The 23,507-nt window shown below is 40.5% G+C and overlaps 1 protein-coding gene and 5 non-coding genes across 7 annotated transcripts; all 6 read left to right on the plus strand.

Annotated features, from left to right (window-relative positions):
- The first annotated feature begins 2,345 nt into the window (after nt 1–2,345).
- On the plus strand, nt 2,346–22,640 carry dkc1 (dyskeratosis congenita 1, dyskerin). 2 transcript variants are annotated; one of them, XM_056263525.1, is made up of 15 exons: nt 2,346–2,422; nt 3,246–3,304; nt 4,950–5,036; nt 5,349–5,440; nt 6,836–7,020; nt 7,113–7,177; nt 10,863–10,989; nt 12,418–12,548; nt 12,893–13,036; nt 13,117–13,237; nt 13,431–13,549; nt 13,626–13,729; nt 19,785–19,833; nt 21,039–21,191; nt 22,266–22,640. In XM_056263525.1, exons 1-15 carry the CDS (start codon nt 2,356–2,358, stop codon nt 22,332–22,334), a joined length of 1,572 nt encoding a protein of 523 aa, XP_056119500.1. In that variant the 5' UTR covers nt 2,346–2,355; the 3' UTR covers nt 22,335–22,640. The 2 variants fall into 2 exon arrangements, with proteins under 2 accessions (XP_056119500.1, XP_056119499.1); XM_056263524.1 differs by having other exon boundaries at nt 2,347–2,422; nt 3,243–3,304; nt 22,266–22,639.
- Nucleotides 5,078–5,283, plus strand: LOC130096859 (small nucleolar RNA SNORD17). The gene has a single exon (XR_008808236.1). It is a non-coding gene; the product is annotated as a small nucleolar RNA SNORD17 (small nucleolar RNA).
- Nucleotides 6,681–6,760, plus strand: LOC130096854 (small nucleolar RNA SNORD83). Its single transcript, XR_008808231.1, has one exon. It is a non-coding gene; the product is annotated as a small nucleolar RNA SNORD83 (small nucleolar RNA).
- LOC130096855 (small nucleolar RNA SNORD83) lies at nt 11,033–11,112 on the plus strand. The gene has a single exon (XR_008808232.1). It is a non-coding gene; the product is annotated as a small nucleolar RNA SNORD83 (small nucleolar RNA).
- LOC130096857 (small nucleolar RNA SNORA36 family) lies at nt 12,579–12,698 on the plus strand. Its single transcript, XR_008808234.1, has one exon. It is a non-coding gene; the product is annotated as a small nucleolar RNA SNORA36 family (small nucleolar RNA).
- LOC130096856 (small nucleolar RNA SNORD83) lies at nt 13,276–13,354 on the plus strand. The gene has a single exon (XR_008808233.1). It is a non-coding gene; the product is annotated as a small nucleolar RNA SNORD83 (small nucleolar RNA).
- Nucleotides 22,641–23,507: the final 867 nt, after the last annotated feature.

Below are 23,507 nucleotides of genomic sequence, written 5' to 3' on the forward strand. Positions count from 1 at the left end.
CATGTATTTTTACTTACTTACATCAATTGCTCGATCAATATTATTATCACATATTTTACATTTATATTTTTAACTGTACACAAACAACTTAATATAGCTAAGTTTGTGTATATTTTACACGTAGTAAAATACTGTAGGCTACTGCTTATAAACACCAGACAGATAATGATATATGAAACTGATGTTCTTTACTCATCTCACTTGCACAAAATAAATGCAGTAATATAAAGCATAGAAACGCACAGGTGAAATACACTGAAAATGATATGCATTTAAAAATTTGGTCGGGTTGAAAACTTATCTCTCTGGTAATGGAACTCGGTCGCTGTTGTCTCTTGCTCTCGCTGTCTCCCGCTCTCGCGGTCAGATCACCGCGGACGTTTTCGCCGGAAGTATTTGCCCACACAATAAAGTACGAACGTCAACGGTCGTCATATTATGCACGGAGCGAATTCACTGCAGTCGGACATTGGAGATTCGCGTTCGTAAATTGTCAAATTGGCCATAACTTTTAATTCGTTGCTGCCAAGGCTTTCTTTTAGGGTGGCATTTGCCACCCTATGCCACCCCGGTAGATCCGCCCCTGATCAGAGGAATATTAAAACGCAGATATATTAGCCTATTAACTTACAGTGCTCGTCACGCTCGTTCCTGTTGTGTCACGTGTTCTCAATCTGGCAACCCGCGTGAGCGTCGAGTCTGAGGAGAAAAGGTGGGAGAATCAAATCTCCAATATTTTGTATTTGGACTGCATTATCCATTTTTTCAACCACTATGTGTCAATATTACATACTGCACAGAAGATCCTTCGCTTAACCGAAACATCGGAATGATAGAAATGTCTTAAAATGGTTGTAACTGCAGGGTAGGCCTATTCCTATGGGTTTGTGCCTTAACAGTGATATGAGAATGCATTTTAAATATATATCCTGCAATAATCTCTTACTTTATATGTATCTTTTAATCTGTAGCATTTTAACACCCTGTATCCTATAAAAAATGATCTCAAATGAATGTACGCACAAAAATACCAATGTTACCTCTAGGAAATAAATTGAATTCCTTACATTTTTGTCTTGTTGACTTTGGCCTTACTGTTTATTTTATTTTAGACAAGGCTGTAAACAATGTACTTAATAAAAAATAAAATGCATACAATAAATATAGCCTACACATATTGCATTTTTACATATAGTTTGTTATAGTGGAAAAGTCGGATTTAAATTTGAATATAGGCTATCATTTTTTTGGTCTTTTAATATACACTATATCCTGAAAAGGGAACATTTCTTTCTTTCTTTCTTTCTTTCTTTCTTTCTTTCTTTCTTTCTTTCTTTCTTTCTTTCTTTCTTTCTTTCTTTCTTTCTTTCTTTCTTTCTTTCTTTCTTTCTTTCGTTGCTAAGTTTAGATATGACATTTCAGACATCTTAAAACATAATGGCCAAATGAGTGAAATCATTCAATTGAAATTGTCTGTGTTATTATAACGACGTATCTTCAATACATTCATAAAATACCTTGTTGGTCATCAGTTATTCAAGTAAATTGTCAAAACACAATTTGAAATAGAATGGTAGCTGAAAAGACCAGTGCTGAGATTAGTCAAATTACAGATGAAATTATGAAAAATTATATGAAAACTGTATTTCATTACACATTTTAGGTAATGTAATCTGACTACTTTTCGATTAGTTTTGACCTGTATTATCAGATTTGAAAAGGATAATCTTGTTCAATGCTGAAACACACACACACACGCACGCACGCACACACACACACACACGCACGCACGCACGCACGCACGCACACACACGCACGCACGCACGCACGCACACACACACACACACACACACACACTGATGTGTATTAAACATTACGTCTGAGATGGAATATTAGTTTGTATAAGTTGACGAAAAGGTATAATTAAATTATATATTTATTATAACAAAAATGTAAAATTAAAATGATTTTGTACTTAATTTTTTCTACATTTTTTTTCAAAATGAAACAAAAAAGATTTAATATTTTATTTGTTGTGGCCTCTCAATTCTCTGTGTAAGTATCCTTTATGAACATATATAAGTGACATGCTTTAAAAAAAAAGAAAATCAGTTATTTATTAATCATTTTCTGTCATTTTGTGAAAATTAAGTATGTCATCAATAAAAATGTAACTGTAGTGTGTAGTAGATCATGAGTAGGCTTATTTTATCTTCCCTCATTTCACCATAATCATTCCTGAAACAAGGCGCTCCCTCGCGCGGCCACGTTCCGTGTTCTCAGCGCTATAATATCGCGATACTACATATCCCGGGATGTGAGCCCGCTCTCTCCGCCCCCCGCAGAGTAAAGCGCATGCGCGAACGGTCACACGTGCTGCTGTTCTCTGAGCGCGCAGCAGCGAAGATGGCGGACGTGGAAAGTAAGATCATGCTTTACACATTTTGCTTTCTTTTTGCTACGATTGCTGTAAATTTGCTTATATTTAAACTCTACTTTAATGTGCATTTATTCACATATATCATGCGATTTAGAAGGGTAGAAGTAAACTGATCAAAGCTGAGTTCTTAACTTCATCAGCACGCGTTAATCCCGGGTGCGTGTAGAAATGCGTGACTAGTGCACATGCTATCATTAATGTCTTATTGCTAAGTAATTCTACTATTGATGGTAGTTTATTTATTTTATTAAATGCTTTAAGAAAAGGGGGGATAACTATTAATGGTAACGTTAGTTTATCTATTTCCATAAAATAATCAAGTCAATAGGTAGCTAATAATATAGGTAACTTAGTAAATGTATTTCTGCTTGCATGGAAGCCGGATAATTTTCCTTTTTATAGATAGTATAAGTAAATAAATAAATGTATGATGATACAGTAAATGGGCAGATTTGCAGGTAACGTTACTTTAAGTTATACAATTTCTGCAAACCTCACGGTCACTTAATATATGTAAATTATTATTTTTCACTTTGCTGCTTATTTATCGTAGCGCAATGTGATCGGCAGTGACAGACGGTGGTTTAATGTAACGTTTAACGTTAAAAATTTAATTTTAAACCTGTTTTGTGTTAAGTTAGAGCCCTAAATCAAACGCCACGTGCTGCTCGCTCAGGCCACGTGGTCCCGTTCAGTGCTGTGCACGCGCTCGATGAGGAGACCAGGCTTGCTTTAACATGCTTTATGTAGATCTACGCAACTGAGTCTTTTACTTAATTTATGTTATTTGTTATGTCCCCAGTAGGTTCAGCTAAGAAAGAGAAGAAAAGAAGGTCACAGAAAATTTCATCAGGAGACGTTGGGGTAATTGCAGTTTTCTATGCATGCGTTTTTCTGTATTTGTGTCGTCCTTTGCGAGTTTGTTTAAAAAATAAAAATACATTTTATTAATGTTTTGCTATGTCCTCTGTAGTGACACCAGGACTAAGTAGTTAAAAAATATAAAGACATGAAATTACATGTATAGGCAAAAACGATGTTTTTTTTCTTCATTCAGCAAACAATTTTCAGATTTCAGGATTTTCTTAACCAAACTTTGTAGAAAGATGACTCTCAACTGTTATTAAAGATATATTGAATTGATGCACCATTTTACTTTATTGGTAAAATGGCTATAAATGGTGTTCCCCATTCAATACACTATCTAATCTGCATATTAATGTGTTCTTGGGGCAACATGAAATGAAAAAAGTGTAAAAATGTGAGTAATAATCGGTAACACTTCCATAATATCTAGTTTTTCATAGGAATAGTGATGTATAATTCCACTTCACTTGTCTCCCAGAATGCCTGATAATCCTGCTGTAAGTCCTGGCGTCTCTACAGTGTTCATGTATGAAATCAATGCAATGTTTTATAACAGTCATATATTTTGATCAGAAACCCCATGACGATTTTCAGAGATTTTGATTTGACAAACAATTTGAAAAGTAGTCGGATTTAAATGGGTACAAAACTCATATTTCCTCCATTTCCGATTGTAAGAGTGCCACATTAGACCACTAAATTTAATATCAGTCATTTTTAAAGACCGATGTTGCGATGGTGAAACCTAAAAAATGTGTTGTCTCTGAAAAGCCCCTAATGTGCTCTGTACGGGACATTCACACTTAAAACTGTGACATATTCACTAAAATATAATGTGTCCACAGCAGAATTTCTGATCCAACTTGTTTAGGGTTTTTTGTCTGAAAAAATCGTGCTCCCATTCTGAAACCATTTTATTTCCATATTGTAATGAGTATTACAGGATATTCACTGTAGGGCAGAATTTTATTTTACATCGAAATGATTTGCCTGGAACATTTGACCAATCATAGACAACTTATAGTTTGAATTTGGCTGGTAACGATACCAACTTAAGCAATTTTGGTGTTGTGACAACACTACCTGATAATTTTTATCTAGGGGTGTAGCGATGCCCTCATGTCACACGATTCGATACACATCACGACTCATGATACGATATTATTGCGATACTCCAAGACATATGATAAAAGGTTAACAAATTAATTGTTGATTAAAATGCTAAATTAGGTGTTACATTGTGTGTGTAAATGAATAGACTTGCACTTGGTGCTGAAACTCAAAGCACAGGACAATAGAGACACCGGAATATCAATATTCATGATTCTGAAGCTGAAAATACTGAATTATTGTAGATGAATATGATGATCTCTGTCACTGACTAGATATATTTAACATAATGTCGGACACTTTTTACTGGTAACATCAGACATCTGGCATTATCAGGACCACAAATATTCCCCCATTGCATTATTATACATTATATTCAACATTATATATAGTAGTTTAATGTCTGACACGATGCATTGATGCATTTTTGTATTGCAATTTTTTTTTTACACCTCTATTTTTTATCACAAACTAGTTTTTGTTCATTTCCAAGATCAGTTTCCCAATAATCTCATTGAACTGTTTCAATCAGGACATTCAAGAAAGTGGAGACTTCCTCATCAAACCCGAGTCGAAGGTCGCGACCTTGGACACGTCCCAGTGGCCGTTGCTCTTAAAGGTCTGTGTCTGTTTACCCACAAACCCTTTCACCAGGCGTGTGTGTCATGATGAACGTGTTTATCCATTCGCTGAGCGCTGGTGTTGCTGTCCCTCGCCGGCCCCGCGGCTCGTTCTGGGTCGCAGGGTTTCGGCGTCTGGTTCTGCTCGGCTGGGCCGGTGTTCTGTCGGGTCAGCGGGTCAGGCTCACGATGCTGTGCGAGGGAACGGCCCACTTCTGACAAAGACGATTAAACATATCTGATCACACATACACACTTCGGTCTAATCTTTTAATGTCACTTCTGCTTCTAACCTACATGTTTTTCTACAGCATTTCGATAAGCTCAACATCCGGACGGCGCATTACACTCCTCTTCCTCACGGCTCGAATCCGCTCAAGAGGAACATCAGTGATTATGTCAGGTGGGAAATCTCGTATTAATAAATGTAATAGGGATGCACCGATATGAACATTTTGACCGATAACCGATATTAGGGGTGGGAATCTTTTACCATCTCACGATTCAATTCGATTCCGATTCTTGAGGCCACGATTCGATTCAAAACGATTCGATTTTATCCATTATGATTTCTAATCGGGTTTCTGATCATGATCTACTCTCATCTGCTTTGCTATACAGAATGACAAACGGAGACCAGTGTTTCCTCTAGGATTTTTTCCAGCTGTGGTGGCAGGCCCATTTCGCCAGGGGGAGGGGGCGTGGCCCATGAGTGATATTCCCATTGGCCACGCCCCCTTACCCCAGGTGTTTAAACCTCCCCTAAGTATTATAACATTATAACATGAAAGGCTCGAATAAGAGCGGCAAAGCGATTATGCGCATCCCGTGCGCAGAATGATGCACTTGAAGCAACGCGAAGTCACAGCGCGCAGCGCTCCGGATTGAAAAGTGATGAAACCGGTGTTGCGCCTGAACACCGGTAACACCGACTACCGTAGCAAGCCTACAAGCCGAGTGTGGTGCGCTAAACTGTGGCGCTGTTATGAAATAGCCTAAATTACAGCATTTAAAGTTAAGGATAAAACCATAGATAAAACATAGGCTAATTATATTTAGAATACAGTAATATATAACTGCTTATAAAGGAATAAATATCAAGGAGTAAATCAATGAATTTATTTCTATTGGTAAAAAAAAAAAAAATGCAACTGGTCGACCAATGAGAATATCAGTCGACCAAGACGGCATCGACCGATTAGTCGACTAAAGTTGACAGCCCTATTAATCTGGAAAGGCAAGTTATTCAGCTCCACAACAGAACAACTGGCTGAATAGTTGTCCGGTGTGTTAGCGTAACACATTAACAGTTATTCAGCTCCACAATAGCATAAAGCACACCCGGGAGGATGAATAGGCTAAATTACCATACGCGTACATTACCATACAGCGAGTCCAACAAGCAAGTTACCGGCGAGCAAGTTCACCAAGCTCTCGATCTCATTCCTCATCACTGAATCCACTGAGTTCTTCATCCTCGGTGTCGCTGATGAACGACTCCGCCAACTCGAGGCCCTCTCGCGGCTGCAGACGCTAATGCTTTCTCGGTTCATCTCAGTCTGAATTAGTTTTGATATATAAGTCGCACCGGACTATCTTATCGGGCCGATAACGATATCGTGCATCCCTAAAATGTGATGTAAGCCACATGATGATGTGATGTAGATTGCATTAGCACTTTGTGCAAAGATGACCTGTTATCTATCACCCCAGACTGATGGTTCCTCCACAAATGTGTGTGTGTTGTGAAGTTGAATCTCAAGTTCACACGTGTGTTATTTTGAACCTGTGTTCCCAGGGCTGGTTTCATTAACCTGGACAAACCCGCCAATCCCTCCTCGCATGAAGTCGTCGCGTGGATCAAGAGGATCCTTCGTGTTGAGAAAACGGGTCACAGTGGCACTCTGGACCCCAAAGTCACGGGTTGCTTGATCGTGTGTGTGGAGCGAGCCACGCGATTGGTTAAATCCCAGCAGAGCGCAGGTGGGTCATCCGTAGCACTTCCGGGTCGACCCGTTCAAGCTCACATTAAAACTAGCAGCCTTTCCTTACTACTCTTGTCTCATTGCTTTTAGGCAAAGAGTATGTGGGCATAGTACGGCTGCACAATGCACTAGAGAACGAACACCAGCTAGCCAGGGTAAGTAGCAATGTGTTCTGCTTTAAACAAATGGGGGAATAACACGGAAATAATCATCCAATAGGGATTACCAATTTTTTTTAATTTTTTTATTATTCTAAAGAAAGGTGCTTTTGTCTTAAGAACTTGAAGACGAAACGAAAACATTCGCCAACACTGTCGAAAAACACTAAAGTTAATGCATGTGCTTTCTATAATAAAGTAATGCAAATCTAAAAGTAAATTTTAGTGCAGAATTGAAAGCGTGTTTGAAGGACAGTAGTACAGCACTAGTACACTAATGTTAGTCATCCACAGTTTTCTCTGGTCGAAAATGAAGCAAAATCCTGGTTCACACCTCAGATTTTAAGACTGGAGGAATTGGGTGTGGAAAGCTGGGAGGGGTCGAACACAACCAATAAAATGTGGACTTGAAACGCTCATTATATAGATGAATAATTAAAATGTTAGGGTGAAAAAAAACGAAAGGGTCCCACTTTATATTAAGTGGCTCTAAGTACTATGTAATTACATCTAAAAATAAGTACAATGTACTTATGTTCATGTTGTATTGGGTAAGGTTAGGGTCAGGTGGGTCGGTTTAATGGGTTAAGGTGTAAGCGAAGGTCAACTGTGCAGGTATTTTTAAAATATAAGTACAATGTAAAAACATGTATGTACACAATAAGTCCATTGTATCAAATTATTAATTTCAATGTTAGTACATAGTTAAAGCCACTTGATATAAAGTGGGACCAACGAAGATAATTAGGAACTTGGCTGTATTTAAAAAATATCAGTCCTGCGCTTTACTGATCAAATACCGATGATTGGCTGGGTTTACCTAAACACTCGTCATGTCTTAAGTGAACACAAACCGTAGGGAGTCATTATATTGGATCAGTGCATTCAGTCTTAAAGTGACAGGAGCCTAATAAACCTGTTGCTGTCTGTCATCATAATCAAACGACTGAGCGAAAAGCTTTTGTAGCGCATTTAATTCATTGTGAAGACCATAGTTTTTTATTTTAGTAATAATTTTTTGTATTTCATACTTTAATATTAGGCTGAAAAACACTCTTTGACTTTAAAAACCGCTGATCTAACGCGTAAAAGTGAATAATTGCAGAAATATACCATTGTAGTTTTGAATAATGGTGAGTGTTGGTTCATTGCTGTGTGTGTGTGACGTGATGAACTTGTTTATCCATTCTCTGAGTGTCTCTCGGCCCTCCTCTCTCTCTGCCGGCCTCGTCTCTCTGCCGCAGTGTTTTGCTGTGTCAGATGCTCTCGAGACCGTGCGTGAGGGGAGGGCCTGATTCACCGAAGAAGAGCGGACATTTCTGAACACACGAGGGGCTTTCGCACCGGATAGTTCTAGGAACGAGCCGCCAGGATGGAGACCCGAGAACTAATGATTCCCGTAGGAACGTTTTCCTGGTTGCGTTCGCAGCGCTAGCATGAACTCTGAGTGACGTGAGACACGCTCGTTGTTGAGACTTTTATTTAGACGTCGCTGAGAACGGCAGCGCTCGCATTCTCCGTGTTCATTAGTGTACGATCTGTCTAATACGTTATCAGATAAAGCTGTTATACACAAAGTCGACCTAATGAAGAGTTATTAGCGTGTGTGTGTGGCTGATCCACGCTAGCTGAGCAGAAACACATAATCATGTTTCTCTCGGTCTCCTCAAAGTCACGTTGGGTTTTCTCCTCAGTGTAAAGGTTGAGAGGCTCATCTATCAGTGTTTTACATATTCGTAGAGTTAGTTTCTGGAGTAAATGTATAGGCTATAATCTGTGTGTTTTTAAAAATGGCGTGTTCTGGTGTTTCGCGGCCAATCAGCGAACACTGACGTCCCGTAGGGGTGGGGGAAAAAATCGATTCTTAGATGCATCGCGATGCGGACGTGGACGATTCTGAATCGATTCACAATTGTCAAAAATCGATTTAAAAAAAAAAAAAAAATTTTAGATATATATTTATAATAACGTAATATTGCCGGAACGCGAAAGACGGAACTCTGAAGCGCGGAAGTGCAGTGGCCGGACCGTCTGTGGCGTGCACATAACAGACGCGGACGCGATGGCTGAGCGCCAAATCCAAACACCCTCCTCGTTAAAAGCTGACGTGTGGAAATATTTTGGCTTCTGAAGTTGAAGGGGGAAAGGAGCTGGACAAGAGCCACACTAGTTGTAAGCTTTGTAGAGTAAAACTAAAATATTTCGGAAACAAGACACATGAAGCCAAATGACACGTTTCCAGCCAGAGGAGGAAAAACACTCGGCTGTAACGTTACCGGTCGTTGTTATATTATTAATTTACTACAAATATGCTGCTGCTAGTTCAGACACACATGTATTTTCCTGTTGGTTCTTTGCAATGTTAATAAAATATATTGTACGTTAATTCTTTATGGGTCATTACTTTGTACTTTTAAAGCAAAGTATTTATAGTCACACACACACAAAAAAAAGATTCTGATAATCGATTTAGCATCGAATCGCAGCCCTCTGAATCGTAATCGAATCGAATCGTGAGGTGCCTAGAGATTCCCACCCCTAACGTCCCGGACAGTTCCTATAGCGCTGGTCTAGGCCGACTCTAGGGTAGGGAGGTTAGGGTAATGCCGAGTTCAGACTGCACGATTTTAGCCCCGATTTTGGCTCGCCGACAGGTTTTGAGAAATCGCCGACAAATGCCCGAAATCACAGGCAAATCGGTGCTTTTTCACGCGAGTGACAATCACGCAGTGTGAATGAGCAAAGACGCGATCTGAGTGAATCGCCGACGCCCGTGAGATGTTTGGCATGCTAAATATCTGGACCTGTCGGCGATTCACAATCCTGCTGTGTGAATGTGTTCTGACTGAAAACTACATCGGCGATGACCGACAGCCAATGAGAGAGCAAGATACAGGGAGGAGGAGGAGGAGTTATAGACCAGAATATCAGTATTTTAATAGATAGGCCTATATTTACAATTATATCAAACAGAAACAAAGCACAAACATTTGCGTGACCAGCAGCAACAGCAGGACATTTGCAAAATTATTTATTTACCCCCAACTCTCTTTGCAAAACACAGTCCTTGCTCCCCTCGTCTTCCCAACCATTCCTGCATAAACTGTTTATTATTTATTTTTTCATTTTCGCTACAAATCAGTACACAGACAATTTGTAGGCTATCATTTTTAATAACAAATTCAGTGTCGCGCGAGAACTCCAGTCTCACACACGCGTGATCTTCCGTTATTTCCTATCACTTCTCGCGTTTGTTTGGTTGTGAAACGTAGTTTGCGGACCAGGCAGAAGTTGTCGGCGATTCTTTTTTTTGTAAAGTCATGCAGTGTGAAACCTCCTGTCGCCGATCCATCGTGCAGTGTGAACACAGCAGCAACTGAACGTTACCCCAGATAGTCATGCAGTGTGAAAACAACAGTGACCCGATTATTTTGAAAATCGTGCAGTCTGAACTCGGCATTAGATTAGTTATTAGCTAAATTAGTTCCTCCAAAAGGAGTTCCTAGAACTGAAATCGTTCCCAGTTCCTGCGGTGCGAACGCGCCAAAAACCGTGATCTTCGACCAATAGTTGCCGTTCCTCCGGTGCGAAAGCCCCTACACACACATGGACCGTGACCGTGAATGAGTGTAGGAAGTCTTGTGTGTGAGATTATCATCAGTGTGTGTGTGTTTGTCTTCAGGCGATGGAGTGTTTAACAGGAGCCCTGTTCCAGAGGCCTCCGCTCATCGCCGCTGTGAAGCGCCAGCTGCGAGTGCGCACCATCTACGAGAGCAAGCTGATCGAGTACGACCCCGAGAGGAGACTAGGTCAGAAGATCAAGCTTATTTCCTCTTGACTCATTAACTGTCAGCCACATGATGATGTGATGTAGATTGCATTAGCACCCTGTGCAAAGATGACTGTCTATCTATCACCCAAGACTGATGGCTTTAGTGCAACCCTTACAAATCACACACACACACGGCTCGATTTTCATGCTAGGCGACTAAATGCCCGTCATTAGACGTTGGCTTATAAATTTAGAAGTCACTCTCCAGAGTAGGGCTGTGAAGCCGATTAATCGCACACAAAATAAAAGTTTGTTTACATTATGTGTACACTACATATAATTTGTTTGTATATATAAATACACACATGCATGTATATACTGTATATATAATTTGTATTATATATAATTGCCTTATATAAAAAACACATTTTCCATGAGTGTATATATATATATATACACACACACACACACACACACAGTGCACATATGTAAACAACTTTTATTTTGCAGGGGATCAGTCATGATTGTTTACATATGTGCACGGCGTATAATTGTGTATGTTATTTTTTATATATATATATACACACATTTTTCTTAAATGTATACATGCATGTGTGTATTATATATATATATATATATATATATACATACACAATTATACACCGTACACATTATGTAAAACTTTGGAGTAGGGCTGTGAAATGATTAATCACATCCAAAATAAAAGTTTGTTTACATAATGTGTATTGTGTATATATAATACACACATGCATGTATACATTTAAGAAAAATGTGTGTATATATATATAAAAATAACATACACAATTATACGCCGTGCAGATATGTAAACAATCATGACTGATCCCCTGCAAAAATAAAAGTTTGTTTACATATGTGCAGTGTGTGTATATAATACACACATGCATGTATACATTTAAGAAAAATGTGTGTATGTATATATATATTGCATAAACAAAATAATTATACACTGTACACACACATTATGTGAACGCGCACTTATTTTGATCGCGATTAATTGTTTCACAGCCCTACTCCAGTGTTTGAGATACAGGCTAATTATAAGTCAATCAAGCATTTTATTATTTTGTTTAATGATCGAGCTTGTTTAAATCTGCACCAAATTATTTTTTATCTTTGTAAAATGGCTCAATCTTAAACACACAGGCGCAAATATACAAGCCAATGGCGATTCTGTTGCTACGGTGTGCGTCGAGGGTTAAATCCACCATAATGACTCCGTTTCCGAAGTGCCCGATTGTGAGTGTGTGTGTGTTTCCGAAGTGCCTGATTGTGAGTGTGTGTGTGTTTCCGAAGTGCCCGATTGTGAGTGTGTGTGTGTTTCCGAAGTGCCCGATTGTGAGTGTGTGTGTGTGTTTCCGAAGTGCCTGATTGTGAGTGTGTGTGTTTGCGAAGTGCCTGATTGTGTGTGTGTGTGTGTTTGCAGGTATCTTCTGGGTGAGCTGTGAGGCGGGCACGTACATCCGCACGCTGTGTGTGCACCTGGGTCTGCTGCTGGGGGTCGGCGGCCAGATGCAGGAGCTCCGCAGGGTCCGCTCGGGTGTTCTGGGAGAAATGGTACGGTGAGAACCGGGTCTCGGTCTGAAGAACCAGAGTGTTGAGTTCAGTTCTGGGCTTTATCCCCAGTTCTGCTAATTAACCTCTGGGACAGAAAATGGCTGAGTGTTAACACAATCATGAAGTGGTTATTGACTCCAGCCGACACGAACTCCTTTAGGAACATGTTCTTCATCAGAGTTATAGTCTAGTAATGATCAGTTCAGATGCATGACGTGTGTGTGTGTGTGTGTTTCTGTTAGGATAACCTGGTGACTATGTGTGTGTTTGTTAGGATAACCTGGTCACAATGTGTGTGTGTTTCTGTTAGGATAACCTGGTGACGATGTGTGTGTGTTTGTTAGGATAACCTGGTGACGATGCATGACGTGTTGGACGCGCAGTGGCAGTTCGACCACAACAAGGACGAGACGTACTTGCGGAGAGTGATCTTCCCTCTGGAGAAACTCCTCATCTCACACAAGAGGATCGTCATGAAGGACAGCGCTGTAGGGAAACTCGCGTCACACTCTTCAGAACACGTTTAGATCGTTCACGTTCGTGATTAATGACATGTGTTTTGTAACAGGTGAACGCTATATGTTACGGCGCTAAGATCATGTTACCAGGCGTCCTGCGATATGAAGATGGCATTGAGATCAATCAAGACATCGTCATTATAACTACTAAAGGAGAAGCCATTTGTACAGGTGAACGACGTTTGCACTCCCAGCATGCACTATTCTAAGCCACATGATGATGTGATGTAGATTGCATTAGCATTACTGCAAAGATGACTGTTTATCTATCACCCAAGACTGATGGCTGTGTGAGAGCTTCGTCTGTTAGCCGTCCTTCAGCAGATTCTCATGACTCTGGTGTGTGTGTGTGTGTGTTCTGCAGCGGTGGCCCTGATGACGACCGCCGTCATCTCCACATGTGATCACGGGGTTGTTGCTAAGATCAAGAGGGTCATTATGGAGCGAGACACGTATCCACGCAAATGGGGCCTTGGCCCGAAGGTGAGGAACACCGAGAGATCACACGCTTCTCAGTGGTGACGTCGTGTACGCGTTTCATAACGTTTTCATGTTTCAGGCTAGTCAGAAGAAAATGATGATTCAGAAAGGGCTTCTGGACAAGCATGGCAAGCCGAACGGCAGCACTCCTTCAGACTGGAAAGAGGGATACGTGGACTACAGGTACATATATAGCTGGAGACGTGATGCTGTAGTGGACATTGAGGAACTGTTACTGTTATTGTGATAGTGTTCACAAAGCAGCAATAGGGTAAAAAAAGTTGATAGTCTGATTTCAAATGGACCGCAGGAGTGAGTGGCGGAGTCTACTTTCTAGTTTAAGGCCCTGGGGCCGGTTTCACAAAGCTGTTTTAGACCGCTCTATAGTGTTAGACAAGACTAAAACGTGCTCATAGACTAGTCTAATGCAAGTTAGACTGTTCCACAAAAATTAAGACTGACTTAATTTAGACCAAAAAATTAGACGCCCCCAGGCTAACTCAGGGCTGAGACTCTGTTACCGTGGCAACCAGCAGCAACAATCAGTTACACTGCAAACAGCCGAAAGAAAAGGGAAAATGGCCGTTTCCATATATATCCATCACCATTTCAGTGTCTTTAAGCTTCTCTTGGTGTCCTCCTCCCGTTTTTGGATATTTCCTCTGAAATATTTCTTTTTTGGCATCTTGTACTATGTTTTTGAATCTTTTCTGTACGTCTTTAACGCTCCGCTCAACACTCGGATTAACTGTCATAGCAATCTTTGTCCAAATTAAACATTTCTTCTTGTCTCTACATTCTCTGCTAAATTTCCCCAGTGAAATTTCCTTGTAACTGTTACACTCCTCCAACACACATATCTCCCGCTGGGGTAAACTGCACTGAGCGGGTGAATGCGCTTACTCCATCCGCCATGTTTTTTGTTTTAAAAAGTCTTATTTTACCCAGAATGCATTGCAGTGTAGTCCTACTTAAGATAGTCAGTCTTGAGTGCTTTGTGCACCGGTCTGATTTAGACGTCTATCTGAAGTCTGACTCTCTACTACATCTAAGCCGTAGTCAAAGTCTATCTTTGTGAAACCGGCCCCAGTTTACAGCTGGTATTGAGATGTGTTTTGGTGGATCGGATCACAGGTAGACGAGAGAGACACATTCCCGTTTACACCTGGTGTTTTAATCCGTCCACTTTAACCACTTCTGTCCTGATTTCTTCAGAGGAGGGTCTATGGGCGGGTACATGTGTGTGTTTTCAGATCATTCAGAGCTCACGCAATTTACATATGAACACGACCGGAGACTTTAGTTTCTGCTCTTATAGACGCAAGACCAGCCGAACGCTGTGAGTGTGTGTTAGGAATCAGGAACGCTGAGAGAACATTGTGTTTGGTGCGATTTCCCTCTTCAAACCAAACTTGTGTCTTCAGCTGATAAAGTTTAAACCCCGTCTGGCTAGATCTCTATAATGTTCACTCATTATTCAGGAGACGGAGAGAAGACGGTCTTTTAGTGGCTGTTTGAACACATTCGGTCACATGAGCGTTTACACTACGACAGCAATCCGGCCGAATGTGTTTTCAACTGGAAGTGGACGAGCTCAAAGCGCTTTAGACCCGTTTACACCTGTGTGTAGAGTCGTCCACTCGCGATCCCATCGACTGAAACACATCTGAACTCCAGCGGTAAACAGGGCCACATGCAGTTTACAGTCTCAGTGTCCACAGGATGGCGCCATTTATCAGTGCGTCCGATATTACTAAACTGATAGGCAATAAAGATAAAATGCTAAAATATAGGGTAACACTTTACAATAAGGTTCATTTAGTTAAGAACAATACTTTTTTAGCATTTAATCTTAGTTAATATTAATTTCAACATTTACTAAGTCATTAAAATCAAAGGTTGTATTAGCTAACATTAATACACTGTGAACTAACAATGAACAGCTGGGTTTTTATTAACTAACATTAACAAACATTTTGTCCATTTTGTTCATGTTAGTTAATACATTAATGTTCAATAATGAATAGGGCTGTCACTTTTGTGAAAAAAGTGGACGAGCGTAAAGAGGCGCTTGAGACGCACAAGTCAGCGATATTTCTGATGATTTACTGGCGTTAAGTTTCAGCACAATGACAAACAGGAGCGCAACATTCAGGGATTGAGATTAACACCCTCGACCCGCCGAATGCGGGTACAAATGAACTTTGGCGGGAAACGCTGTCAAATCACGAGCCAATCTGGCATGTTTCTGTGTTTACTCACTTTGCTGGGGAAGTTCGTGTAAGACAAATCTGTGCGGATTTAGTGCAAATACGCAACTCGTGATCCTCATGATATATTAAATACAGCGTATTGCAGAATCTGCGCATATCTGGCTTACTTGAACACACACACTCGTCACTATGCAACAAATAACGGCGCGCTTGTTCACTTGCATTGAAGTAATAGCGAATATTAAAAAGCATTTGGTGAACAGAAAAGACAGTGTTATTTTCCAGCATCCTACATGATCTGTGTCCTGTATTGATCTGTCCTCCTAAAACACAATTTTGTAAAAAAAAAAAAAAGGCTGTTAAAATCGATTCCCTATTTTTGTTTTCGATACTTGTGTTGGTTGGTCCGATCGATCGTGCAATCAATTTTCGAACGTAAAGTGACCGCCCTAGTAATGAACCTAATTGTAAAGTGTTAGCAGATCTGTGTGGATCTTTTCCTTCAATGTGTAGGGCTGGGCGATATGACCAAAAATTCACATCACGATATTTTTCACTGTCCGGACGATATCGATATTATATCGCGATATGAGAAAAAAAATTGGAATCACATTTTAGTACACCTTAGTTAAATTACAGGCAAAATATGTATTTTAACAGTAGATAACTAGAAAAAGGTGAGGCATTTCATTGGACATAGACCTGAAATGTTTTTTTTTTTATTGTGCCATTTTTTTTTTTCTCTCAAAAAGTGCAAACGTGCAACATGAGGTAGGCCTGAATGCACTTGTTATGTCTTTCCACTTTCTGCTCGTCTTGTTATAATGAGAACCGGCAGCGAATGAAGACTTTATTGATTTCTGAGTGAGCCGTCTTCGGGTGTGCTCTGTCTCCGGGAATATCTGTTGTTATAGTTTTGCTTTTTTAAATTAGTTTTTATTTTAATATCGTTTTCAATTTTGCTTTAAATTTCAGTTTAGTTTTAGCTAGTTTCATTAATGGCTTTGTTAGTTTTTATTTTGCAAACACATTTCTGTATAGTTTTTATTTAGTTTCATCTTTAGTAATTCTAGTTTAGCTTTAGCAGAGCGAGCAGAACACTTCCAGTGTAGACCAAAGCGAGACGTTTAATTTAAGTTTAATGTTTGCACAGATTAACTCTTGTGCAGACATCTTAATAATAAAAATAAAATAATGGTTTGAGATTGAACAAAGCACCAAATAAATAAAACTTAAAAGTATACAAGAAAAAAACAATGAAAATCTTCATACAAACTAATTCATTAGTGTAAGGAGACAGAATAAAGGCCTACAGTTTGTACAGTATAAAACCCATTACGTCTATGGAGAGTCCCCACAAAGATAGTGGACCAGTGTGTGTGTATGCGCGCTTATGTGTGTGTCGTGTGTATGCGCGCGCTTATGTGTGTCGTGTCCTGTTATTCATAGCCTAACGTTACATTGCGGGGAAATGTCTCCATGTGGATATTATTATTAGCAGTAAATGTTTTGTAAAAACAAAGATGATAATAATAGCAGCTTTCAGCCTTTCAACCTTCATGAAAACATGACATCTCAAACATACAGTAGCCTAGAAGAGCCTTTCTCAAACTTTTTTCAGTCAGGGCACCTTTCAAAAGTGCATAAAATATCAAGGCACCCCAGTGTAAAATATAATTTAAAAACACTGCATAACCCAAATGTAAATGCAAATGTCCTGTTTATTTAGACAGAACAGTATGAACAGAGCATAATACGAACTGTAAATAACAATAACAATAATAACAATTTTATAGCACCTTTTGGTATATTGTGGTCAATAAAAAAAATTATTTGCTTATAATTAACATGACAATGTGTACAAAACTAAAGTGGCCTAAATTCACGTTTATTTTTACGTTTCTGTCAGTCTGAGGTGTTGTTGCTATAATAACGCGTCGCTATGGGTTGCCGCTGCGTCACTTGCGTCAAGTTGTGTGTGTGTCTTGCTTCGGTCTTGTGAGACGGATTTTTATGGTTAATTTTATATACCGTATTTTCCGCATTATAAGGCGCACTTAAAAGCCTTTAATTTTCTCAAAAAATGACAGTGCGCCTTATAATCCGGAGCGCCTTATATACGGATGGGGAACACACGTTCACCAAGACGCGGAGACAGCGCCGAGCAACTTACGCCACTATTTGCCAATGGATCGTGGATGCCTGGGCTGATATATCAGTCTCAACTGTGATCCGAGCTTTCACGAAGGCAGGAATAATCTCTTTATCCTGTTTTCGGCCGAAGTCCACAGTAGTCGATTGTCGAGTTCGCGCGCGCGTGATCAAACCTCCTCCGTGTGTTCAACATCTGATTCGGATGAACTATCCATTTGAGCTGATATTCTCAGACACCACACACACAGCACCGTCATCGGCTGACAGCTGACAGTCTGAGTCTCCACTGTTGCTTAGTTACCAATGATCGCGCGCGCACTCGACAATCGCCTACTGTGGACTTCGGCCGAAAACAGGAAGTAAATACGGGTATGTGAGCAGCTGGCTGAATAAACATCATTTTTATTCATATCTTTCACATTTACTGCAGTCAGATTCACCGTGTTCACTCACATGGCTGTGCACTTGTAATGACACATTAAGGTTGTTAAGAGGCTAAAAGCAGGTTTAAAACTTGCCCCGTGTAAGTCAACAGGGTGCAAATTTTAAAAAGAGGATAACACTGTGTAGGCAACACCGTTTTTTTTCCGTATATATTTCCGTATATATTTATCTAAAATTAATTTACAATTTTATTAATACGTTCATATGTTTAAAAAGAAGAATGTATTTATGTAAATATATTTATATATATGAAATGTCAGATTTTTATTTTATTTTTTTAGCCTATGTCATTTTTTGGCGGCACCCCTGACACAGTCAGGGGGCACCCCAGTGTGCCGCGACACCCACTTTGAGAAAGGCTGGCCTAGAACTTTAACTTTTTTTTGTGTTTGACGAACTTGTTTTGGTGTTGCACCTGCGTCTCGCAAATGAAACGGCATTCTAAAACTGCTGCGCTCAAGTTAAAAGTCAAACTTGCGTCTCATTACCTTGTTATTTCCCATTCCACCGCAAAAGATGCATCCTTTATGAACAGCCGCTTAGCACTAGCGATGTGTTCTACGTTATGGTCCTTCATTGAACGCGTCACAGGACAGCGGTTAATCGCCTCAGCAACTTCACGCCTATGAAGCGCCAAATCAGCCATTTCCTTAAACAGCGTATTCGATTCTGTATCGTCATTAGTGTTAACAGTTGTAAAGAGTACCAAATTGAACAAAACAATATAACTGCAAAATTTGAAATTATGAATACGGTATCCTCGGTATCGCAAAATCCATATCATGGCACAACATAATACAGGGATTCACGTTCATACCGGTATAGCGCCCACCCCTAGTGTGTGTGTGAGGTGCTTCTGCAGACTGTTATCCCTGCCTGGTCTGCAGTGACCCTTCTGTAAGTGTGTGTGTGTGTGTGTGAGGTGCTTCTGCAGACTGTTATCCCTGCCTGGTCTGCAGTGACCCTTCTGTAAGTGTGTGTGTGTGTGTGTGAGGTGCTTCTGCAGACTGTTATCCCTGCCTGGTCTGCAGTGACCCTTCTGTGTGTGTGTGTGTGAGGTGCTTCTGCAGACTGTTATCCCTGCCTGGTCTGCAGTGACCCTTCTGTAAGTGTGTGTGTGTGTGTGTGAGGTGCTTCTGCAGACTGTTATCCCTGCCTGGTCTGCAGTGACCCTTCTGTAAGTGTGTGTGTGTGTGAGGTGCTTCTGCAGACTGTTATCCCTGCCTGGTCTGCAGTGACCCTGCAGGGAGTCTGTCTGCTAAAGTAACCCCTGAGCTCAGGATCTGGCGTCTGCACCGGGCCGGCGTCCTCTGAGCTCTCGGGACAAGCGGATCTCCAGTGCGCGGGGACGAGTCGTGTTGTCTGGGATTTACCTTTACACTCACACACTCTCTCTCTCTCTCTCTCTCTCTTTCTCTCTCTCCTAGCACTGCGAAGGTGAAGAAGGGTGAAGCGACGGCTCAGACCGCAGCGAAGGTATGTGTGATTTATGAATTTTCTTTTTGTGATCACTCACAAAAATCAACTTGTTGAATTAACTTAGGTTGTTTCTCTGGTCGTGATAAAGGTGAAGAGTGAAGACTCAACTTAATGCATGTTTTGTAAGATTCGCCTCTCAGATTATGCCTGAAAAGGTTTTGAATTTGTGTTAATTTTAAAAATATATATATAATTTAGGATTTTTGCCATGAAAATAGCCTTAAATGCCGACATGGCATTAAATAAAACTCTATCTCTCGTCGTGATCGTCCCTGCGTTTTTAAATGGTATAATGTTATATAGTTTGAAAGAAATCATTCATTTACATTTTATTAACAATTAAAGTAATACTGTGTGCTTTATTAGACACTTTTAAAGTAGAAATCAGCTGTGATATTTAAACTGTTAATTCAATAACTAGCTGATAGAACGTCATCAGAAATGTTCATGTCTTTCTTTCTTCAGTGGAAAAGAAATGAAGGTTTTTGAGGAACACACTCCAGGATGTTTCTCCATATAGTGACTTCAATGGGGTCCAACGGGTCGAAGGTCCAGATGTGAGTTTCAGTGCAGCTTCAAAGTCTCGACACGATCCAGCCGAGGAATAAGAGTCTGATCTAGACAAACCAGCGGACATTTATAACAAAATAAACATTTATATACTTTTAACCACTAATGCTGGTCTTGCACTAGCTGTGATGAGACACACATTACGTTGGAAAGGTCACGCGTGACATCGTTAAACATCCAGGATATGCACACATAAGGGCCATATTAAACAATAAACTGACACAAATACATATGTGTCATTCAACATACAATAACTTTTGAACGGTCCGACTACATGACCTTTCAACGTGATTATGTAATGTGTGGCGCATCTCAGAGATAGTACAAGACGAGCATTTGTTGGACCCCATTGAAGTCACTATATGGAGGAACATCCTGGAGTGTTTTGCTCAAAAACCTTCATTTCTTTTCCACTAAAGAAAGACATGAACATCTCGGATGATGTGGAGGAGAGTAAATTATCAGGAGATTTTTATTTGAAAGTGAACTAAGCCTTTAAGCCGTTTATGACCTTACTCTGGGAAAGGAACACCGGTTAACACGGCCAAAGGAATTAACGTCTGAAGAGCGAGACTGTAAACGCAGTTGTTTTGCTTCTCTTGGTATTGGACTAACACTATTTGTTATTCTAGAGGAAACGTGACGAGAGCGGAAGTGAAAGTGGTGATGCCGTCGCTCAGGACACATCCAAGACAGAGGAAGAAGTCAAAAAGGAGAAGAAGAAAAAGAAGAAAGAAAAGAAGTTGAAGCTGGCAGAAGAGGCTCCGGCCGAGGATGAACCCGAGGTCAGGGTTCGGTCGCTCACATGACACACACGTTTGTAGGGCTGTAATGGGGGGGGGGGGGGGGGGGGATTTAGGCTTGTCCGTCTAAATTAATTATAAATAAACTTAAACTAGTAGGCTATTTGCAGTATATTAAATCGTTTTTCACCTAATTATTTTGCACTGAAATGACACTCGAGTCTGACAGTGTTGCATCATGTGCAACTGCGCAATATTATAGCCTATGCTTTCAGAAAATAGTACTATGTCAAGTAGTGATATCAGCACACGACCTGTTGAGGAATATGCAACATCATTTAGATAATTATTTTTGTCATATGTTATAATAACTGACAGCTGAACACAGGAGCTCAGCTGAGACACGAATAGACTTATTAACTTAAAGCTTTTACTCTTAAACACAAGGCACGTCCACTTTAATAAAAAAAATATTTATTAAACAAACCAGATCAAGGCGAGAGCAGCAACTAAAAGTGCATAACTGAAAAATAAAGCAAAGGCTCACAACCAATACAAACAGTGCACAGCACAATCGCGCGTTGGGCTTGGGCGTTGGATTTAGGCGTTGGTTGTTGGGGTTGGGCGTTGTTGGGGTTGGGGTTGGTCTTAAGCGTTGAGTTTGGCAGTGGGCTTGGGCGTTGGATTTAGGCGTTGGTTGTTGGGGTGTTGGTTGTTGGGGTTGGGCGTTGTTGGGGTTGGTCTTAAGCGTTGAGTTGTGGCAGTGGGGTTGGGCGTTGGGTTTGGGCAGTGGGTTTGAGCGTTGGGTTTAAGGGATTGGGGTTGTGTTGGGGCGTTGGGTTTGGCCGTTGGGCTTAGGCGTTGGGCTAATCCAAAAGAAGTGAAAACAAGAGGGGTGTTCTGCAGACAGACTGTTCCCTGTGAAACGGGTGCTCTGAAAACATTAGCAATTAGTGCTTTCCACCTCATCAAATTAACACGGCAAAAAATCAACCAATCATAATTTTGGTCGAGCCAGAACGTATCGACCAATAAGTGGACTGGGATATTACAGCCCTGCACGTTTGTTCATTCAGTGTGAGGATGATGTACTAAACCAACTCCTTTCACATGCAGGTCACGGAGAGCGCCAAGAAGAAGAAGAAAAAGAAAAAGGAGAAAGATGCAGAAGCTGCCTCAGAATGAACAGACTCGTGTAATATTGAGAGAGCGCACCAGTAATCATGTCGAGTGGAAACTGGTTCCCAGTGTAACGATGGACATCTGCGGGTCTGAAGATCGTTCTTGTAAATGTTTGCGGTTCTGAATACTTGATGACGTTTTTTGTTTTTTTGGTCGTCCAAATGAAACCCGTATTGCCTGGGTGCATTCATGTATTTGAAAGTTTTTTTTTTTTTTATTATTATTATTATTGTAAATACAGATTGTAATCCTGTAATCAAATGAAACATGACTGACTTTTTACAAAAAAAGGCCCCTTTGTTTCCTTCTGCATTTGACCCGTTTGAGAGAGCGATTCGTCCGCTCAGTGATTTCTAGGACCAGCACAGGCTTCATTTGCAGCGGGTTTACTGGATTGTGTTCGTTCTCTTCTGCAGGGTGGCCACGGGTGCGTAAAGTGTCTTAAATTGAGTTTTCCTAATAAAAGGCCTTAAAGGGTTTTAGTTAAACCCAAAATTAAAACTTAGTAATACTCTCCCTCTCAGCTCTCAGATTTAATCAAACATATCTTAATTTGTGTTGTGTAGATGAACGAAAGTCTTACGGGGTTGAACAACATGAGGGAGAGTAATTACTGACAACTTATTTTGGGGTGAACTAACCCTTTAAAAAGTAGACATGCCACCCAAGCTTCGCCCCGACCACAACATTTGAGGATGGGAAGTTCGATCTGGACTTGATCCGTTGTGAAGCAAGTATGCTCGAACCAAAGCTGTTCGGACCAATCAAATCATCAGGCGGGCTTTATAAGATAATGGACAGATGATACACAGTGACGTAATCACCACGTCACCAAAGAGCGCTTGGGTTGAATTCGTTACATCAAAGATGGCCGCCGCTTAAGAACTGAGGTGTGTGGATCCAGCCGTCGCGTCTGTTATGGAAGATGTCGACAGCGCATTAATTTAAGAGGAACAGAACCGCGATCAAGGCATTTGTCGATCCAATCGAGTGCAGAGGCATTTTCTTTCCTGGTTCGGTTGAAACGCCCCATAATCAGCCCAGTGGAGCAGTCTCAGACTCGCTTGCTGACTAGAATCTGAGTATGACGACGTCAAGCTACTTAAAGTATTAAAATGTCTTAAATTCAGATTTGATGGGTCTTAAATATTTCTGGTCACATTAACGCTGAAATTT

The sequence above is a fragment of the Rhinichthys klamathensis genome, unplaced genomic scaffold, assembly GCF_029890125.1.
Source record: "Rhinichthys klamathensis goyatoka isolate OS25496 unplaced genomic scaffold, OSU_Roscu_1.1 h1tg000207l_1, whole genome shotgun sequence".
In the NCBI taxonomy this organism is placed as follows: domain Eukaryota; kingdom Metazoa; phylum Chordata; class Actinopteri; order Cypriniformes; family Leuciscidae; genus Rhinichthys; species Rhinichthys klamathensis.

Coding starts and splice junctions, on each gene's coding strand:
- dkc1 (XM_056263524.1), top strand. CDS start 2,356: ATGCGCGAACGGTCACACGTGCTGCTGTTCTCTGAGCGCGCAGCAGCG. Junction 3,305..4,949: donor TTTCATCAGGAGACGTTGGG/GTAATTGCAGTT, acceptor TGTTTCAATCAG/GACATTCAAGAAAGTGGAGA. Junction 13,730..19,784: donor GAGGGATACGTGGACTACAG/GTACATATATAG, acceptor TCTCTCTCCTAG/CACTGCGAAGGTGAAGAAGG.